The 21479-nt window shown below is 42.3% G+C and overlaps 1 protein-coding gene across 3 annotated transcripts; it reads right to left on the bottom strand.

Annotated features, from left to right (window-relative positions):
- Nucleotides 1-517: 517 nt before the first annotated feature.
- Nucleotides 518-20142, bottom strand: nadka (NAD kinase a). Of its 3 annotated transcripts, XM_017411300.3 has the most exons (12): nucleotides 20004-20142; nucleotides 19404-19557; nucleotides 15879-15962; nucleotides 4528-4657; nucleotides 4242-4350; nucleotides 4063-4148; nucleotides 3882-3984; nucleotides 3617-3759; nucleotides 3188-3287; nucleotides 2839-2996; nucleotides 2301-2383; nucleotides 518-2015 (listed from the first exon to the last, which is right to left on the bottom strand). In XM_017411300.3, exons 2-12 carry the CDS (start codon nucleotides 19541-19543, stop codon nucleotides 1868-1870), a joined length of 1284 nt encoding a protein of 427 aa, XP_017266789.1. In that variant the 5' UTR covers nucleotides 19544-19557; nucleotides 20004-20142; the 3' UTR covers nucleotides 518-1867. The 3 variants fall into 3 exon arrangements, with proteins under 3 accessions (XP_017266789.1, XP_017266788.1, XP_017266790.1); XM_017411299.3 differs by having other exon boundaries at nucleotides 3882-4148; XM_017411301.3 differs by lacking the exons at nucleotides 15879-15962; nucleotides 19404-19557; nucleotides 20004-20142 and adding an exon at nucleotides 6875-7349.
- Nucleotides 20143-21479: the final 1337 nt, after the last annotated feature.

Below are 21479 nucleotides of genomic sequence, written 5' to 3'. Positions count from 1 at the left end.
GTCCAAACTACAAACTAACAACGTGACCAGCAGGAAGGTTATTCTTTTCTTTGAGACGCGATCTTTTACTAAAGCAAATGATTTTATAAATAATAAATTCAAAAGGGCTAAATGAACAGAAACAGAAACAAATATTAACTAACAGGACTGATATTAGGAGTTAACACTCACCAAACGAAGACCCACTTTCTGCTTCAACATTTTGTTTTTTATTAAAGATTTCTGCAGTGGGGAGAAAATAAAAGCACATTATTAAACTTGCAGATACAAAAGTTCGAGTTAGGGGCTCTTAATTACAAAAATGAAATGCACTTTGAGAGAGCAAATAGAAAAGAGGTCAGAGTTTGATTGTTTTACATGTTGGAGAACAACCCAGCCAACAGATTTCCTACAAAAACTTCTCAGACAAATTGTTTTGTCTCGGACTGCATTTCGTAAACAAGTATTTGACTTTTCCTCTGCCTGACAAAAAACAAACATTAATAAAAAAACAAAAAATTAACAGGTGACAAACTCATCCGTATATAAAAGACAAAGATTTATTTTCAATATTAATACATCGTAAACCAGATATTAAACGTGGACTTTACAAAATACAGCTTTTTACATGTATATACAGACTTAAAGGAGGAATGATTGCTCTGTGGGGCTCACCGAGGGTTTCAACAAACGAGCCGGTTTATAAAATGCACATTCTGTCCAAACGGCCGCGTAAAGTAGGCCACCTTAAAGTAGGCCGCACAGTGAGAAATCCAAAGTTTGTAACAACTCCTCGACACTCACACACAAGTCACAACAAAGCCCACAGACATTGGTCTAAAAATTAAAAAAAAAAAAGGTTTTATAAAAAAATTTGGCTATTGCTTCAAGGAGATCTTTAAAACCCGGCGCTAAAAAAATACACTTGAAGTTTGGTCTCTTTGTGAGGAGCTTCCACACATCATCATTCGAGCCATCGTTCAGTTCTGTGGACACGAAGGACAAACGTGGCCGTCGCTTTGATGCACAACACACAGATCTGTGCAAAAAAAACGGGCCCGAAACAAGACAAACCATGTAAACTTGAAAGTCGTCATATTTTTGGACACTAGTAACGCAGTGTTTAAGGCACAGTTGGGCCCTGGAGAACATTTCTCATCAAATTTGTTGGCCTAGAGTTGATTTTAAATATTTCCACAGGAATGCAGCTCAACAGAACAACCAAAACATTTCTGTTTTTTTTTTTTTTATAAAGGTAGTAGACGTCTCCGTGACGTCGGTCCTAAAAATAGAAAAAGTGCTGAAGTGAACCTGATAACACCCGTCAAGAGGACTGTTAAGACGTGCCATCAGATCCTGACGCTGTGCGTTTTGGTTCGTTTTAAGTGTTGATTTCCTTTTTTTTTTGACTGTTTGTCTGAAAACTGCATCCTGAATCCAGAGGAACGGTTTTCACGGCTGGACAAACAAAGAGGCCAAACTCCATTCAAACAACCCAGCGTGGCGCCGTGGTAACGCTGCAGCTCGCTCGCCATAAACAACCCCCGTCTCCTATAGTTTGCGAAATATTACTTAAGCAAAGAGATTTATAAAAACGTCTGCGAGCATCAGTCTCTGCCTCCACTTTGTTCCATTCAGCAGATTAAACAACTGTTTCACATTATGTTACTCTGATTTGCTTTTTTTACTCCTATTTCCACATGCATCAAGACTCCAACATGGAGGAGCAACGCTCTGAGCGACACAGACAGGCCTGTTTTGAGTGGAGTTTGGTTCAGACCACCTGTCCATTAAAGACCTAATAACAGACGCAGAAGACAGTCGAGTTTTAGTCCTGAGTCCTGGAGATCCTTGGGGGGGAAAAAATAAACCCAGACGATTCCTCAGCTCAGAACTCCTCGTCCTCCGAGTTGAGGTAGTTCTGCTTCTTCCTCACGTTCCAGTGCAAACACTGCGCCAGGCTCTCGAACCAGTCGTTCACCGGGTCGCGGAAACAGATGGACGGAACGGGGAAGCAAGAAGTGGTGATGGTAATACTGGAAGAGGGACAGAACAAGGAGAGGGAAGTTCAGGTGACTTGAACAATAGGAGAAGCTGCTGATAAACAGTGAAATGACTTCTCTCTGATGAAACTCTGGGGTTTTTACTCAAGAACACTGACAGCTTGTTCCAAGAAGCAGGAAGCAGATTATATTTCATGACATAAAGGGAGGGACTGGCTCTGACTCAGTTAAACAGGCGGAGAAGTTTATGGAACAGCGTTGAGTGACTTCAAGCGTCCGTTAGTCATTTACTCTCTACACCTCGGCATGTGGACTAACCTGTCTCCGTGGCAGATCTCCTGCCTCTTTCTGCCATCAAAAGACACCCAGGCCGTGTTTCTGGCGTCACGCGACAGCATTATCTGCAAAACGACAAGGACACAAAGTTTGGTTAGACCAGCTGGATGAAAAGGGTTTTATTGTTTGCTACAAAGGCACATGCTCATCCTAAAGTTAAAAAAAAAAACGGTAAAACAACAACAAAAATAGTTATTCGCATATTTTTACCTTCCTGTACGGACACTATATTCTTAAAATTTACTGTTTCTTTAATAAGACTTTTGTGATTTGAGTCACAGTGTGCTGCAGTATCCATCCCACCAACTAAATATACACCCATACAGGAGTATTACTCTGATGTTCTCAGTGTAATGATGTAAACACCACAGGTGCTCCCAGTTTGCTCCCACATTTGAATCAGACAACCCGGCGCCCGGGAGTTCGAGTACAGTTATTACTGCAGCCAGCAGGTAGAGGAAAGTGCTCGAAGCAGCTGTGCAGCCACGTGCTGCAGTTTGGGGTAAAGGCCTTCGAGTACCTTGAGCTCCACTCCGGCAGGCACCACGATGGGTCTGAAGGAGAGCGAGTGAGGGCAGATGGGGGTGATCATGATGGCGGGGACGTTGGGGTGGATCATCGAAGCTCCGGCTGCCACTGCGTACGCCGTGCTGCCTGTTGGCGTTGATACAATCAAACCTGAGGGGACACAGAGTCACAGCAACGGTGACTCACTGTACAGTCCAAAGGCCTGTATGCTTGAAATATTTCTCTGCAACCAGAGCCGGGAGACTCAACTGTGCTCCACCCAGAGAAACTGAGAACCCTGAAGTCTGTCTGCAGGTTTGTGGTGTCGTGTGTCACGCTTATGCAACAATCTGCTGACTCACCGTCTCCCTGCACCGTGGTGATCAGGTGTCCGTCCAGGTAGAGGTCAACGTTGGAGAGATACGAGGAGGGTCCTCTGTCCACCACCACCTCATTCAGGACCTGACACACACACAGTCACGCGTCAAACTCTGGCAAAAAAAACCATTGGATGATGTCACCTCACACCGCAGTGTTTGTGTGTTAGGCAGGAGAAACACCTATTCAGTGTGTAATCCTTAAACATGCAGTTAGTGTCAGCTCACTGATGTCACTGCTTGCCAATGTTGCTCATCAACAACAGGTTGAACGCCCGCAGTATCACAGAGACGACTACACAAAGGAATTCTGACCTATTTACATCCAGAGTGAGCTGGACTGAAAACAGCTGCAACATTTCTGAGAAACCAACGTATTGAAGTAAAGTGTTCATAAAAAGGCTGTGGACTAACCTGATACTGCAGGGCTTTGCGACCCGCCTCATGTTCCCCGTTGGTCAGGATGACCCCCTTCTCGTCCACGGCGTCCTTCTCGTCCCAGTTCTCCTTCAGCACCTGGACTCGCAGGCGGCTTCTCAGAACGATGGCGGCGTTCCCTGCGAAACGAAGCGGCGCACGCATGAGTGACCTGACACCTCGCACACGTGTCACGTGCTTCTGCAGACAAAGCGAGGCCGCGCGCCCGAGGCCGACGGGCAGGTTGGAGAACATTCAGTACCTTCGATAATCTGGGTGACCTGGGACTGGTACGTGTCGAACTTAAAGGGGGTCAGGAAGCCCAGGGAGCCCAGGTGAAAGGCCATAACTGGTGGAACGCTCTCCTGCAAGCAGGGGAAGGAGGGGATTAGCTTCAGTCCGAAATATAAAACCACTTCATGTGAGAACTCCTGGATGAATACCTGAAAGAGCGAAGACGCATACAGCAGAGTTCCATCTCCACCGAGACAAATGATGAAGTCTACGCGGTTGGAGAGGTCATCAAAATCTGAAGAAATATTCAAACAACGAGATATTTAACATTCTTTCTGCATATTTGTACGCGCTGTTCAAACGACTGACTCGTTGAGATATTATCTACCTTCTCTGAAAGTGCAAAATTTCTTAGTAATGGCTCCAAAGTTCTCGTCTCCTGTAATGGCTGGATCATCCAGAACTTTCTTCTCCACGTAAACGATCATGTTTTTCACCTGCGGCGACACACAAGAAGACACGGGTCTGACTAAAGAAAGGGTACGAGTCCTTTTAGTGGCTGCCAGCATGCGTGAAAACGGATTTAAATTTTAAGCGGACTCGAGCCGGTCCTCCTCCGTCCTCCTGCTGGTGAAAGACAGCGTGTCTGCAGGTGTCCTCCGTCGAGGACTTACCTCTGTGAGGAAGATGCAGAGCTCCTTGAAAGGCTGAAGCAGGCTGGCATCTCGGATCTTCTTGATGACAAGGACACTTTTTGGTGGCTTGTTCCAAGTCAGCTTTTGGCTGGCGGGATCCTGAATGTGCCTGAAAACAAACACACACACTTTAGGAGGATGAAACTATTTACCAGGATATTAGACAAACAAACAAACAAACAGGTCTGAATTACAATGAACTCAGCCTGAGCTGAGATAAGACCTGTTAAATAACAGATTCCATCCAATCAGACGCATCAGATTCACCACACGGTCTGCAGCCCAACCCCGAAATGTGGTCAGGAGACATGTGAAGGATTCCAAAATATAAAACTACCAAGCAGGAAATGAAATGAAAAGTCATCCTGAAACAGCTGCACCTTCGAGAACAACAAGTTACAAGAGGTCAGAACAAACCGAAAGGTGTAAAAAGATTTTTTTTTATAAAATGTGATGGAAAAATGTAAATATTATTATTGTTTTATTCAGTCATTGATGTTAACTGTTATTTATTATTGTTACATCATCATGATTTTAGTTTTGTTTAACCCTACTTCTCTAACGGGGTTTTTGTGTTTGAGTGAACGCCCTCGTGCATTCAAACTGATTGATCACACGATGTTCATGCTATCGAAAGTCTCTCCCCCCCCCCCCACACACACACACACACAGTCATGTAACCTCTGAGATGTCAATAAAAGGCAGACAAGAGGAAACTATTGCAGAAGGAAGCTGCACACTCCTCTTGCTGCAAGGAAAATCTTCAACCCGGTGTTGTGTCCGTTTGTCTCTTCTCAGTTCCTCTTGGGTTTTTAAGAAAGTGTCTTAAACCTGACAAGTGACAAACAAAACCAAATGTGAAGGAGAAAAAGGACATGAGTTATAACTGGAAAGAGGAGCTGCAGGGCTTGAATCTTTCTTTTACAATCAGAGAGTGTTTGCATTCGTTATCTGCGGCGCTCATTAGTTGCAGATGACCAGGGCTATTTTTAAAGACAGTTTATTTCTGTGTTTCTTATGCAAGAACACAGAGTTATGTGTTCTTAGCGTATATCCGAGGTTAAAGAAATGAGCATTCAGACATTAAATGCACATAAAAACCAGTCGGTGATGATAAAGATTCAAACTGGTTTACAGAAATTAGTAACTTGACTTTTTAAAAGCAGCTTTTACTGCACGTATTATGATTTACAAAGAAAATCTGGTTCATAAAGTTAACTTTACAAGTTGTTTTACGTGAGAAGCAGGTTTCATTCTGTCACGTTCAGTGAGCAGAAACACAAATAAAGTCTGAAAGGAGACGCAGGTTCAAGTTTTCGATAATCATCTGTTCCACTTTAAACAGGTTGAAGGAGAAACAAATCAGATGTTAATCAGCTGTGGAGAAGAGAATGTACTGTTTCCATCGTTGATACCATTAAGATGAAATTAGAAGATTGAGGAAGTGATGAAAGGAATGTCTTTAATTCATGTTAGAAACCACAGCAGCTCAGTCAAAGCTGTCGCTTCAGCCTTATGTAATTCAGCAGGTTATTTAATGGGTACTTTAAACCCCAAATACTGGAAATTAAAGAGGATTTCTTTAATGCATCAAGTTGTGTTGGAGCTACACTTTATTTAACCGAAGTTAAGAGAAGAGGATTCTGGATTCTGAAGGCTTCAGCAGTTAATGAAAGTTCCTGCTCTGCGACTGCAGCTTGCACCTGAAAGCAACACCGTTTAGACACATCCAGTTCCTTTTTTTGCCCCCCACAAAACATCATGCAAGCTCGCGCTGAGCCACAGAGAACTAAACCAAACCAAGCACATTTGTTTCCGAACGCAGGACAGGAACAAATAAAGCTAGAACGGAGCGGGCCGGCCCTCAGCTGCATCAGAGGAGACAAAAGCGGCGCTTCGTTAGCATTTCAACAGTGACCCTCTGATCCATTCACGAGCCCATCCTTCTTAGAACCACCTCAAAGCATCCACACCCTGACCACCTCCTTTCATCCAACAACCCCGCTGTGTCCAAACCACATCCAGCCTGTGATAACACACACACACACACACACACACTTCCTTTGTAAAACTGTACAACCTGATGATCACACCGGCTGCCTGCAGCCACATTTAGACTCTAAGAGACATTAGACAAGACATGCCTAAACATAAACAAGAGGGGAAAGTCTAAAGTTATGATTAACAGCGCTGACGTTCTAGCAGTTTATGATTACGTTAGCCGAGAGGAGGAAGACTCTCCAAACATCTGGTGTCCAGTTAATCAGTGACCCTTCACGCACACGTTTGACCCCTCCTTGATAAGGAGACCGAGGAGCTCTCTCACCATTTCCAGACTCTGTTCTCGCTGTGGCTCCCCGGAGCATCCTCCACCACACACTGGTTAAACTTCATGGCTGCGCGAAGAAGACGAAGAAGAAGACGAAGAAGGAGATGCTACTGCTGCTGCTTCAAGCTGACTCAGCTGGAGAACAATGCTCTGACCCAGTGGAAGATTCTGGAGCTACTGCCTCATTCTGCCTCCAACAACTTCCTCGAACGCGCCCCGCCTGTCTGAAGCAGCTACTGACAAGTCTTCCTGTGGCTGGAGTCAGACGCTGGCTGTCTGAGAGGCTGAGAATCTCTCCAAACACTGCGGTCAGGCCTCGAGGATCAGCTGAAAGCCCCGAAACGCCGGACTCACTCTGGTTATATTTGTCTCAGGGAGGACTTAACGCTAAACCCTCCTCGTGCATTCTGCTCCTGGGGTAAAGCTCTCCCTTCTTAAGGTTGTCCACAACTTAGGCCCCGCCCCTCTGCTGAGCTAATCTCGCCTGTTTCAGAAAAAGGATTTTCCTTGTCGGACAGGTGCGACTCACTCAAACAATAGGGTCATTTCTGCTTTACACCTAGAGCATTTAGTGCAGTGGAAAGGTTTAACCTGAATTATTCGGTGCACGTTCCCATTACAGGGAGGAAACGGTGAAACTGGTTCGTGCTGATCTGTGTGATTCTGCTTTATGGGAAAACAACAAGGTGGAAACGAGCTTCCTGATGTCCGCTTACTGTAAGGAAACTCAAGAGGAATTTAATCTGTTTGGCAATGATTAATGAGGTCAAGATCATTTAAAAGATGGCTCTCCCTCAGTGAGAAACACATTAAAGCTGCATGAAGTAAAACATCATCCAGAGAAGAAGCAGAACGAGGAGAGCGGAGCAGAAATATAATCCACATGAATAACACGCAGCCTTCAAATGCCTCCAGGCTGAACGGTTTTCTAACATAATTATGCATAATATTTGAGTAGAAGCTGCCTGTTTGCTCCTAGATTCACCATCTTTCAGGCCAGAGTTTCAGACTGAACTAATCTTATGTTGAGAAATAAAGTTATTGTTTTAATAAAGCCTAATAAACACCCCCCAAAAAATAACCTGACGTCATTTTAAAGTCTAATAACAGCCATTTCTTGTTCAAATGATCCTAAATTTTAACAAGAAGTGCGTAAAAGTAACTATTTTATCTTCTTCAGGGTGAAGAGTGGCGCTCAGCAGAGATGAGAAGATGTTCTGTTTGTTCAAACACGCTCTAACAGGAGAACAAAAAAATTAATTTGAAGTTCAAGGTGTGCTGTGGCGCGTTTGGGACGAGCTGGACCCCGGGCACATCGAGCGTTTGGTATCTGCGCCCCTCTGAGTTTCTCGTTCCGAGTTACAGAAACAGATCTGCTTGTTGCTCAACACGAAGTTTAATTTCGTTGGCCTGGAACAGGACGCACGTCGAGCCGGCCGTCCGGTCCTGCACCCGACCAAACAACGAATAAGTTCAATGGAATGTCGTCTTTTCACTTTTTAACGTGTAATGATGCAACCAGCGCGCCTCATTCTGAGGCCCTGATGTGGGCGGGGCTTGTAATTTAACTTAAATAAACACGAGAAGTAGCACAAAAGGTCATGAGGGTTTGTTTGTTTTTATTTTTTATTTTTTGGTAAATCGAAGCATCTCATTTTGGGAATGTGGTTCAGATTTAACAGATCTGACATCCAAATTTACAAAATAACAAACATCACCTCAAGTCATAAAATACGTCATCATAAACATGTTGGCCATAGTTCCAATCATATGATGTAAAGTTTCTTATTAGTGACGTTTATTAAGCCACTTCTTCACATTGTGTCTTAATGAGTAATACGATGAAACTGTACGAACCCAGTTTTAATGAAAAAAGGCGTTAAAAGTCACAAATTCCAATAATGTGATGCTACAAATAAAAAGAACCAGTTTGAATAAAAGCCGTCTTTCTGTGACGACACGTAAAATTTCTTCTCACTGTTAATTTTAATTCCTTTTTAAAGGGATAGTTCAGTTTTTTAAGTGGGGTTCTGTAGCTCCAGGGTTGCCAACGGTCCCTTAAAATAAGGAATCATCTCGTATTTGAAACTAAAAAGGTGTTCCTTATTATGTTGATCAGGAACACACTTTCTGTTCAGTTCAAGCAAAGACTATTTTATCAACTTCTATGATTTTGTTGTTTTTTTTTTAAACAAAAGACTGGCTGTGTTTAAAGACAGTCTGATTTGGTTCATTATGTTACATGTAAAACATATTCAAAGTTTAAAAGGAGTTAACTTAAACCACTATAAAGGTTTTACTTTACACTGCGTTCAGACACACTAACTCTTAACTCTGTTTTAAAACAGACTGATTTTATGTAACCATTATTGGTTGGCCTCCTCATGAATGAGCCTCTGGAAGAACGGTCCAAACTTCCCATCAGCGCTCCTAAACCTCGAGGAAAGCTTCCCCAGAAGCGCTGAAGCTGTTAGAGCTGCAGGGGACGGGTTAACGTCGTATTAAAGCCCGTGGATTAAGGATGGGATGCCATTCGAGTTCAGATGCAGGTGAAGGGAGGCGGGCGAATACTTTTGGCTAAATAGTGCAGGTGGTCGTCGCATTTTTAGTGCCCCCTAGTGGTCAAACTCTGATAAGATTCGGACAGAGTTAATATTCAGAACCTTTTCATTCATCTTCATCATCATCTCCATCATCATCATCCTCATTTCTCCGCGCTTCTGATGTCATGTGTTTTAATGACGTAACAAAGCCGAGCATCAAAGGCCCTCTGACACGTCATCGAAGCCTTTACCTGCGGCTTCCCTCAGAAAGCCCTCACTTTACAAAGTTCACTCTTCACGGACGCACTCGACGCTCTGTAGAAGCACTTTGACGCTTTTTGATTTTAGCTCACAGTAAGAAAAACTAGTTTAGCACAAAATGAAAATGCCGACTTCCTTTTTCCAGACGGTCAGACGCAGCCTCCAAGGAGCCGCTGCGGTTTCTGACTTTCGCCGCGACGCTGCGAGTGCTGACTAAATGTGGCGCCGTCGGTCAGGGGGACATTTCTGCGGAGGGAGAAGCCGCCTTCCTCAAGGATTTAGTCTCCCGGACGATGAAGGGGCTCACCGCGCCCGACAAGTTTCAAGCCGACGCGAAACGGATGAAGAAAATGTGCAAGAAGTCCGTCCAGGAGCTCCGGGACCTTTTCACCCTGAAAGAGCTCCGACAGGTGGTCCGAGATCAAGACCAGCGAGTCGGAGCCAAAGTGGTGGAGATTTTGCACAGAGCCATCGAAAGGCTTCTGGAGAAAATTGTGAAATGGGCACGCACTGTGGCGTGGACCAAGGCAATTCTGTATGTAGGAGGGATTATTTTATACACTGTGGGCATCTTCTTATTTATTGCCTGTTTTTTTTGTGACTCTTTAAAGAGGAGCAGGACCTGTTCAGACTTTAACCCCATAATCTGCACAGGAACGAGAAAATTCATCACCCCCAGAACCATCTAAAGAAATCAAACTGTCTGGGGCTTTTCCCTGGACCCTCCAGTTCCCCCACATCCACTTTCTGTTAGAAGGAAGTTTAAGTTATTTTACAAGAACTCATCTTTAGATACCAAATATGTACAGTTAGTGAAAATGAGAGTGTGTTTTCTGCTTTTTATTGAACTGCCGTTTGATAAAAGCAGAGATGTTCACACGTGAAAACCTTTCCTAAGTTTCTGTGAGCTGGGACTCCAGAACTCCTCCGGCCCGTTCATCAGTGGTTGGTGCTGTTGTCTCACAGCAAGCAGGTCCTGGGTTCGAGCCCCAGCTTGGACCCGGGCCTCTCTTTGTGTTTATGTGGGTTTTCCCCGGTTACTCCGGTTTGTCCCACAGAAACAAAATCATGCATGATTCGGCTACCTTCAGGCCCAGGCCTGGTTAAATAAAGTATTCCTTTAGAATAGAAATTGAAACCTTTGTAATGTTTCGTATTTATCTACAAACAAAAAAAGAAATAAGGTCACAATAAGTCAACATCTCACACCGGGTTAACGGCCAAAGACTCAAAGCTTTGGCCGTTTTTAAACAAGATTAAAAATCTTTGGACACATTAGTAGATTTTTTTATGTCTAAAAATAAACAAGAGCTTCAGAACATCAGCAGCAGATCACTGACTGCTTCTGGTGGAGTTACCACCTGTTTGTGAGCTCAGTTCTGACATGAAATGATCCCAACACCTGAAACTGTGTATCTAAAAAGCACAATTATGTTCATAAATTGTAGGTTTTTCTTTACACATCTGTGTAGACAGCCCTGTCTCATTCTGTCAGAATGATGACTTTCACAGTTTGTAATAAAACATTCAGTTAACCGGATCACTGAGCTGGTATACTGTCCTTCAAATAAACTATCTCAGTCTTTTTAAGCACCTGTCACTGAAAGGCAGGTGATCAAATGTAAGACACACATCTACATCTGATTATCTGTTGGAGCAAACCCCATTTAAGATGGTCGCCACAGCCAACTGACTTCAGAAAACACAAAAACAGCTATAATTCAGTCACTTTTACAGATAACAGGCTAATATTTGGTATGGTAGTAGCCAGGAGTCATCCCCGCCACAAACTACAAGCACTAACTGACCGAGTGAGAGCTACAAACTTTTCCATCAACTATTGGAGCTAACTTTGTCTGTTAGTGAAGTCGGCGAATAATCTACATTCCTACATATCGCCCGCCTGCTTTCATGCCAAAGTTTGAAACTCAGATCATCTCATGATGGTAAAATTACAGCTTTGTAGCCATTTTGATCAATCCTGGAAAATAATTATGTGTAATCTCATGTCAGCTGCAGGATCTGTGAGTGCTTGGAACGTTGTGAATGACTCTCAGCTACTACCACAGCAGATTTTAAACCATTATCTGTAAAACTGACTAAGTTGGAGCTTTTTTTGTGTAGCGAAGGTCGATTAGCTGTGGTGGCCATCTTAAATTGGGCTGAATCAGTTGTAGACAAACAGGGGGCCTGTTTTTGTTGGTAACGTGTCCTTGAGAGTTCTGAAAGCTGCCCATGAATAAAATATATTATTATATATTATTAGTATCAGACTGACTGATCTCAGTTTGAAGACACAGAAATTGTCATGGAGGAGCTAAGCTAACAGCTACTCAGGCTGGAGCCAATTTCAGAGTGAATTTCAGCGTCTAAAACAAGTTAAAACTAAAAAACATTCACAGAAGTTCAGGCAAAGACTATTTTATTAACTTCTACACTGAGTCACTTTAAGATGAAATGGTTACTTACAAAGATATTTATGCTTTTATGTTTTACAAAACACTACCTGTGTTTAAAGACAGTCTGATTTGTTACATTATGTTTCATGTAAAACATATTAAAAGTAATGCAAAGTTTAAAAAGGCATTTACTTAAACCACCGTAAAGGTTTTAATTTTACACTGTATTCAGACACTGGGTCGAGCAGAATCTTTTAAATTAAGCAAACATTCTCGTACTTTATACCATTTTAACAACTAAAAAAGGTCATATTTTTACAAACTATGTGACGGATGAATAGTTAAAGACCGCTCTGAGTGAAAAGACGTCTTTGAGGGACGTCGGGTCCCAGGTGGTGACAGGTGGACATCGCTTCTTTACAACAAACGCTCTCAAGTAATTTCCACCTGAAGCGACAGCCTCTGATTGTACGTTCACAAAGATGTGACGCGTTTGCAGTTTGAAAAGGAAAAAGAGCAATTATTCGACTTTTGTCTTGGGCTGCAGGTTGCCCCAAGCGATCGCACACAAAACCTGCAAACGTGCAGAAAAACGCTTTTAATGAGGCACCTGGTATTCACAAAAATGCCCCCCAACCATAGTTTGCGACAAAGATAGCCTGGTTTTACTACTTTTAACCTGTTCAGCAGCATTAAGGAAGCTAATCCGTCAAACGGAGAGAGCAGAGAAACAAACAGCGGCGGGGCCGAGGGTGTCACTGGGTCAGTTAGTCCGGGCTTTGACGAGGAGACGTCACGAGCCTTTCATAACGCTAGCATGACTAAATGCAACCGCACTTAAAGGATCAACGCCGCTCAGCTTGTGATGACAACAGGTGAAGTGGCGGAAAGGTAACGACGCACGGAGCAAGCTGGGCTGCTGAGGACTTTATCAGCTGCGTCACTGTGGGAGGTACAGAAAAGCAAACAAAGACAGACATTTAAAATTTTTTAAAAAGGGCTATAACTCAGATTTGGTCTGGTAGTAGCTGAGACTGATCCCTAACACACATCCTGAGCTCTGAGAGATCGTTTGGAATCAGCTACATCTGTCAGCAAAATATCTCATGAACCAGAGGGCCGATTTTGACTAAACTTTCAGGAAACGACACTGGACGCACGTCTACTAGGAAGTACTTTCTTAATCCGTTAAATAAACAAGGCATGGCAGCGCTGTGGCTAACGATCGAGCTAATTCATTCATTCATTTCTCAACTCGGGTGGAATAAAACATTTTATAATCTACATAAAAAAAATCTGTGAAGGACTAATCTGAAAATTTACAGCCAATCAGAGCGATTCCTCAGGACTTTCAAATGCTGCCTTTTTAAGAACTGCATTAATTTAGACCGATTCTGCAGATCATTAAATTGGTAACCAGTAGACCGATTTAAAACATTCAAACTGTGTTTAAAAGATCTATCTGATGGTATCAAACTGAGGTTATATAAATCAGGTGGCCTTGCTACGTCTACAACTGATTAAATCTTGGAGCCAGTTCAATTCAAGATGGCTGCCACAAGCAGACTGAAATTAGCCAACACAAAGATGGCTACAACTCAGTTAGCTCTACAGACTCCGAGCTGAAATTCGTGGTAGTAGCTGAGAGTCATCCTCAACACACGCCGATCTTTGTCAGAGACTCTGGCACTGAAGTTTGAACAGTTCGCCCACAAATATTTGGTGTTGTGTAGGAGGCAATCGGCCGCACAGAAGAATAATTAAAACTGGACGTTCCTGCGGTGAGTCAGACGTGGCGTGACAAGCAGACAGCAACGACCTGAGCACATTAAAAGCATGACACGGCCCGTGTAATGCAGAGACATCCAACAGTGTAGTGATGTGACAGTGACACGAGGAGCATGATGTCAGGGTGTGCTCTGTCTCATCAGGTGGGAGGCTTTTTAATCACCTCACACAACTATTCAGCTTAAGACAACGGCTGCACGTACAGAACACATTCAGGATATGAAATCAACCATATGATGGAGATCTTCTGGTGACCTTTGGCAGACAAGGAGCCGTCAGGGTTCGCCCACACTTTGCATCACATTTGGTTTTGTCAGAGCTGCAATGCAAACCACTGTCGTGTTTGCTCGTACTTAAAGCAAAGTTGGCATGAACATGTTTATTCTCTGAAATCGTTTTATTTAACAGAAAGGTGTCTCAAATGTTGCAAAGCCGAAAGAAAAATGACTGCCTTTAAAATCTTTTGCACCAAGAAAAGAATAAATAAAAAGATTACAATAACAGCTATTAGATTCATGTGAACTAATTACAGCCTGACACGGAAAGGCAAAGGCAGAGCAGAAATGTGTTTCTGTCTGTTACTAAAGCATCCCATGAAGCACTGGATGAACTTTAATTAAACTCTCAGAAGGTTATAATTGTACACCTACAACTAATTAAGTTTTGGAGTCATTTCAATCCAAGCAGACGCAGCAGATGACTGTTAATTTGGTCATTTTAATTACAAATACCCGCCCAGCACCTCCTGTCAAACACATGTAAGAAGTGAAGGTTTGGAAGGACTCCAAACCCTGTAAATGTGTGTGTTATTAAACCTGCAACAATTAAACACGGCAGCATTTATATTTTCAGTATTCTTCACCGTTGTTCTTATTGTTCTTCTTATCTAAAGACTTGAGGAGTAAACGCGGCGGACGGGGTCGTATCTTACGTGATGCATCACTTTGGGGTTTTTCAGCTTTTTTTTGTTTCAGACTCGAAAGTTACACAAGAAAATGTGAAGACATTTTAGTGAGAAACCTATAAAGTTAACAAGTTCTCAGAAGCAGAGAGAGTTTAGCAGAAATGCTCCAGAGGAACGTGGCAGAAACAAACTTTTTGATGGTGGCTCTTCAGAGGGGAGTCAAGTTTTATCTGCGTCTGCCTTCAGAAACAAATACAAGACACAGACAGCAGGGTGTGTTGTATTTAAACTAATATATTCACAGATTTATACACTCAGATATTTCAGTCTTCTTGTTGCTCAGCCTGTGGCGCTCTCTGGGTGTTTCTGAACTGCAACGTTTAAAACAAAAAAAGGTGCCCCAGGTGGATCTGTCCTCCTTCACAATTCTTACAGTAGCTTTTTGCACTGGAAACCGTTTTTAAACTATTTATTGACGTCACAGTTTATGTTTTCACAAGCACACCTTCTTTTCGTGCACTTTAAGGGGTGGAGAAATAAGGTCTGATTTGAGATTGTGTGTTTTCTCAGACGGCGGGTCAGATTCTGAAGTGGCTGTAGGTGAGCCTGCATGGTGGCACGTCCCGCTTTAACAGCCTCTTACACCATCGCAGCTTGGACAGGCTCCAAACGGGTCAAAGCAGGTGGAGAAAATAAACAATTGGATCTGACATCCGACATCCGAATATAACAAATATTCCAGCAAGAGATTTAAGTTCATGTAAGAACAACTTATTAACACATTGATGTTTATTTTATTAAAAATACTGAGCTTTTCACCCCTAATTAGGGTCCATCATGAGCTCTTTTAGTGTCATAGTTAAAATATAAATTGCTTTTTTCTGCATAAACATAAAATTATGACTTCAGAAGCTAAAAAATGCATGAATTAATCTCTTCCAGGTTGCGGTTTGATTGTAAAATAACAGATTTATTAGACCCAACGAAACCTCAAAGCAACAAAATCCAGAGCCTTTAATGTTTTCCAGGTTTGCATTTACCACCTTCTCTTCTCCACGCAGATTTATGACACGCATATAAAAGTAGGCACGTTAAAAAAAACTTACATTACAGCGTGGGGGTTCTTCAGCATGCATGCCTTTGGGCCAAACGTGGTGACGGGGCTCGGTCCGTGAAGTGACTGAGTCCTCCTGAGGAGAGAACCAAAAACATTCAGGTTTAAACACACAAAACAGCTCAGGGTTGGGAGAAAACATGGCCGAGTTTCAATAACTGAAGCCGGGCTGTTGGACAGGAAGGGTCAAAGGTTTCCCGAGCGCACGTACAAATACACGTTTTCCTTTACAGTCTGACTGAATTCTGAGTGATTCCAACCAGCGAGCCGTGCGGCCACATTTACTCCTTTTTCTGTGTGTGTGTGTGAACGGCTTTCAAAACTGCATTCGAGGCCGTGCACGTCTCATCGCCCACCTCAGGTGTCAAAAATCAGCTGCCGCGCTCTCGAGACGGGTTGGAAACGGCAGCAACAAAACCAAGAAGGGTTGACGAGGCGGCAAGTGCTGCTCGCCGACCTGTTGCCAAGACATGTTGCCAAGACAAACATTCAAAACCATCTCCGTTCGAAATCTGATGGTCAGCGAACCGGTTTTAAAATCTAGATGAAGAACTGAAACCCTTTAAAATGTTCACCAGTTCACTGTGAGACACGTGGGAAAAACTAACCCTTCGTCTCTCATAGTAGCAGCGCAAAAAACAAACAAACAATTAATTCTGCCACACGCCAACAGTTTTATTCACAGTATCACACCGCTTATTTTTATCTGCTCCGCCGCTCAGACGAAGCAGCTGCTTCAACAGTGGAGAAGAGGCTTTGAATAAAACAGTCTAATTGCACGAGGGGTGAAAGGTCAGCGATGCCGAGCTTTAATGCAGCCTTTGTGCTGCATCACATCATCCGGCCAACAAATCCTCTCAGTCCAACTCGTGAGTTCACACGCCGATGGTCTTAAAGCCACATCACTTAGGATTTTCTTATCAACACCAACAAATTATTGAGTAATCTTCTTAAAGGACCTAATTCAGATAGTTATCACCAATCCTGCAGCTCTATAGATGCTAAAATCATTCTTTTCTTTTTTTAACATTTGAGCAAAAGCCATAAAAAACCTGCCCAGAAGAATAATGGAGACTACTGAATGTATTTTTCTGACTTGAAGAAAAGGCATATGTTTGTTTAACTCTGTTATACCTTAAAGCCATTTTTAAGATAACAGATGTAAGGTTCACCGGGTAGGAGCAGAAGTGAAAAATAGGACAACAATGTGGAAAGGGAGGAGAAATAACCCACATTTACCGAGAAATTATCAAATTATGTTTAATATACAGAGTTGTGTAAAAGTCTTGAGTCATCATTTATTATTTTAGATTTTACTTCCAAGGCGACAGACTTTCTTGAGATCTCTTAAAGTGATTTTGAGCAATATTTCTTCAGGTTTTTTTAAGGTTTTCACCCATTGTCTGAATGTTGTTAGAGGACTATTTATTTATAGTTCAGCATTTTCTTTGTAGTTGTTAAGTAGCCTCAAAAGGTGCAAACTTTACAGACTTAAACAAAAAAAAAAAAGTTATCCATGACCAAATGTTGCAGTTTGAAAGGTCACTCATGTAGGTTTTCCCAGATATATTGACATGTAACTCTGAAATGCAGGTATGCACTCAATGTAAACAAAACGCTCCACCGAAAACCACGAGGAAGTTTGCGTGAATCTGCTGGTAAGGAAAACAAACAAACAAAAAAGAATGCCCAAAACATCTGTCAAGAGTAAACATGGGGGATCTTCTGCAGAAACTTCTTCTCGACCAGAAAGTTTAATGTTTCAGTTTATCTTTTTTATCTGCATACTTTACCCAACAAACCTGTATCAACACATCAAAGTATCAGACCTCTCGATCTCAACTGGCTCCTCCAGGGAATGCCGCCATTTTTGACCCGTTTCCTGTCATCTTGGCCACTAATGGGCAGGTAAAGAAATTTTTACTGACAGATTTTTAATTTAAGGACACATCGGCCATCGGTATGAGAAAACCTTGTAGATTTTGTGTCCTAATTTGTGATTTCTTTATAAATTTTGACCGGGCCTTATGACCTCTGAAAGCACAGAAGCCTCCTAAACTGAGATGATTCAGTGCCAAGTTACACATTAACAACTCAGCAAAGAATCAAATTTAAATTTCAACTTTTAGGAACTTTGTTACCTGCAGCCTGCCATACAGAAGACAGTTTGTTCCCTTTTACCTGACATTATTCTATAAAACAAACGACAACACTGTTTGACAAAAACAAACTCTTAAAACTCTGTTAGAGGAAGTTCCCACCCACATTTGCTTTTAGGTCACCATCTTGGTATTAAATCCAAAGTGAATCACTGCGATTAAACTCAGTCATAATGTGGGCGAAGGTTTCTTGGACAAGCTCCTCTCTTCTCAATTACTTCCTCATTATGAAAGGAAAGTCATCAAACAATAAGTAAACAAAAGCTTTCCTGTAAGAGCTGCAGGAACTGAACCCACAAATGCAAATTTCTCAAGCGTCCAGGGTGGTGCAAGATGCGGCCGTGTCACAAGATGGTTTCAAAAACATCATTTATGCAAACAACTAAACAGGGAAGCTGTTTGGAAATACCAAGCGTCGGGTCATTATCTGTCAGTGCTGCCTTGTTGTCGCTGCGTGGCAACAAGCGTCTCACCGCCTGCGGTAAACAGGTTTCACGTGTCGGGAGTCCAGGTGACCACATCCAGCCCGACAAAGAGCTCGTCTGTGGGACGTTTACCAGCGCTGGCAAAAAGCGACACGGGGCACGACCTCGGAAACGAACGCGCTCAAAAGGCTGGGTGTGTTACAGATTAGGCTTTTAACACCGCAAGAATGTGACAAACACATTTTATTATAACACAACTCAATTTTTAAATCTCATCCTTTTTGTTCTTTACCTTTGAGTTAGTTTTCTGAGTCGGTAGAAATAGAGGAGTTAATGATGTGTTGACTCTTTATCACCTGCTGCCGTGAATCATGTAAATGTCACGTCTCTGTTTATCTGTCTGTTAGCAAAATATCTCATGAACCAGCAGATGGATTTTCATGAAACTCTCAGACAGTTAATTGCTCATCTTCAACAGATTAACTTTTGGAGTCAAATCAATTCAAAATGCCCACCACCGACAACTAACCTCAGAGAACACAGAAGTGGCTATAATTCAGCCAGTTCTGTGATCACTGAGCTGAAGTTTGGTGTGGTACTAGCTGAGAGCCATCCCCTACACATAATCTGAGCGCAACAAATCTCTGCTTCAAACCTTAGCACTCACTGTTGCAGTCGACCCTGTTTGTCTGTTGGCAAACATGGCGATAACTCAGCCAGTTTTGACAGCCACCGGGCCAAGATATGGCGTGGTGGTAGCCGGGAGTCATCCCCAACACACAGCCCGAGCACTAACAGGTCGTGCAAACTCTTTTAAGAGTTTGACGAGTAAAGTTCTGAGTCAGGATCTCAGTTTAAAATGTTATCAGTTCCTACAGGAACAACTGGACCAGCCCCCCTCCCCTGATGGGTCTCCAATCTAAGCTTCATCACCTGTACTCAGAGTAGGTGGTGGCTGAGGAGGTGCTCAGGCTGCGGCTCTTCTTGTAGTGCCGACCCAGGCTGCGGCCCGTCACCTCTCCTCCTTCACAGGTGGCGCAGCAGTAAGGAGCAGCTTCCGGTCCGCCGTCCATCTCTGACCGTCAGGCTGGGGGAGGGAGGGGGACCAGACACTTCAGTCAGACCTCCAGGACACACTCATGAAAGCTACTTTAAAACGGTGTATTAACAGATAGTTCACATATATATATAAAAAAGAACAAACAAAAAAATACCCCTTTACTTACCTTCAACAACTTAGCATTAGCTTAACTCTGCTTAGCGACTTTTAAAACAAGTTCCCCATGCCAGTACTGCAATAGTTTCACATTTATATAAAATTTAGGCACGGGTAACAGCTTCTAGCTAGCTCTCCTAGAATATTACATTTCGGAAAGTCCAACTATTAGCAGCAAGTAGCCCGACAAGTAAAGAACTAATGACAGAATATTCCAGCTGAACAAGCTCAGCTAGTTTTATGTTAGCTAACTAAGCTACCGGTTTAGCCAGGCGAAACACACAGAGCGTGAACACATCATCGACCTCAAACTCTACCTTTAAGGCAAAACGTTACGGGGGACCCGCTGGGACTGGAAGGACAGCAGACTGAGACAGGATTGATTCGCTGGAGAATAACGTTACACCATGTTCTTTCTGCAGAGGGGCTGTCAACAGTCAGCCCATGACTTCCTGATCCCAACTGACCAATCAGGTTCTCCGGCTGCCGGTGACGTCAGATTGGAAGGCTGGAGGAAGAGAGAGGGCGCGCTCCTTTTGTGTACGCCGGGCGATGACCAGGCTAAGAGATGCCTGTGGCACGCAGACTCCGCCCACCCGGCTAGCCGCTTTGTCAGCCGTGCTTAAAATGGTGTGGGTTTTCTCCGCCTGAAGCGGTATTTCGCTAATTATCTAAATAACATTCGACCCGAATATTATTTAGATAATTAATTTTCCAACAACAACCAGTTAATTTACCAACAAGTCTTTAACTGTGTTTATTCCTCTCATGATGGACAACAAGTCCTGTGAATTTGGAGACATTTGTTCTTTTTTTTGTTTTACCAAAGTTACCAGGGGAACCAAATATTTCAGCCGTCTGAAATAATCGGTTCCCCCTCTAAAACATAGGACAAAAATAATTTACCAACAAGTCCTTAACTGTGTTTATTCCTCTGTATTATAATATTATTAGCACATTTTATTCCTAAAAGAATGATGTTTTTTGTTTTTTTAATGAGAAATATTTGACCCAAAAAGCAAAAAATAGATGTTAGAAGTTTCAGGTTTAAAGACTATAAACTGAATTACATTGTATTGAGGATTTTGAAAAAAGTTTGTCTAAACCAGCCATAAACAAAGCTGGAACACAAATGAATAATTTACCAGAACCTTTAGCTTTTAAAATATTTTCCAGCAAAATAAAACATCTGCTGAATAACATCTGTGGTGTTTTCTTCTTAAATAAATGTTTAATACAACATTATATTAATATTATTATTGTTGTTTTAAATAACAGGAAACAAATCGAACCCTGTCTAACTGCGGGTTTAATAAAGTAAAACTGAAAACATTTGAGTAAGAATACAATTTAACTTTATTTAAATTTAAAGAGTAATAACCTGAAGATCATCACTGTTAAAACTAAATGTAAAATATTTTCATTTAACAGCACATCTTTCCTGACCTGAAGTGTTTAACTTTTAATTTATTTCCAGCTTTTGGCTGAAAAAATAAAAATAAAACGATTAAATCATATATTGTTGTTTTATTTGTGAGATAAAAACAAAAACTTGTACCGGTATTTTATTTGGAGTTTGTTTTATAAGAGGACATTTGTTTCAGCTTTCAGTTGAAACGTCATAATTTGTTTGTCCAGTAGAGGGCAGTGTAGGCTAAATAACCCTGACTGCCTCTCAAGAAAAACAGCTTTTTGTAGATGAATTACTTGATTAAAAATAATAATTCTGCAAAACCTTCAGATTAATGAAGCAAAGCGGGGTTAAAAGTTTCTAATGATTCTAAAACTACTGT

Source organism: Kryptolebias marmoratus, linkage group LG8 (assembly GCF_001649575.2).
Source record: "Kryptolebias marmoratus isolate JLee-2015 linkage group LG8, ASM164957v2, whole genome shotgun sequence".
NCBI lineage: Eukaryota > Metazoa > Chordata > Actinopteri > Cyprinodontiformes > Rivulidae > Kryptolebias > Kryptolebias marmoratus.
This window is presented reverse-complemented; position numbering and strand designations above follow the sequence as displayed.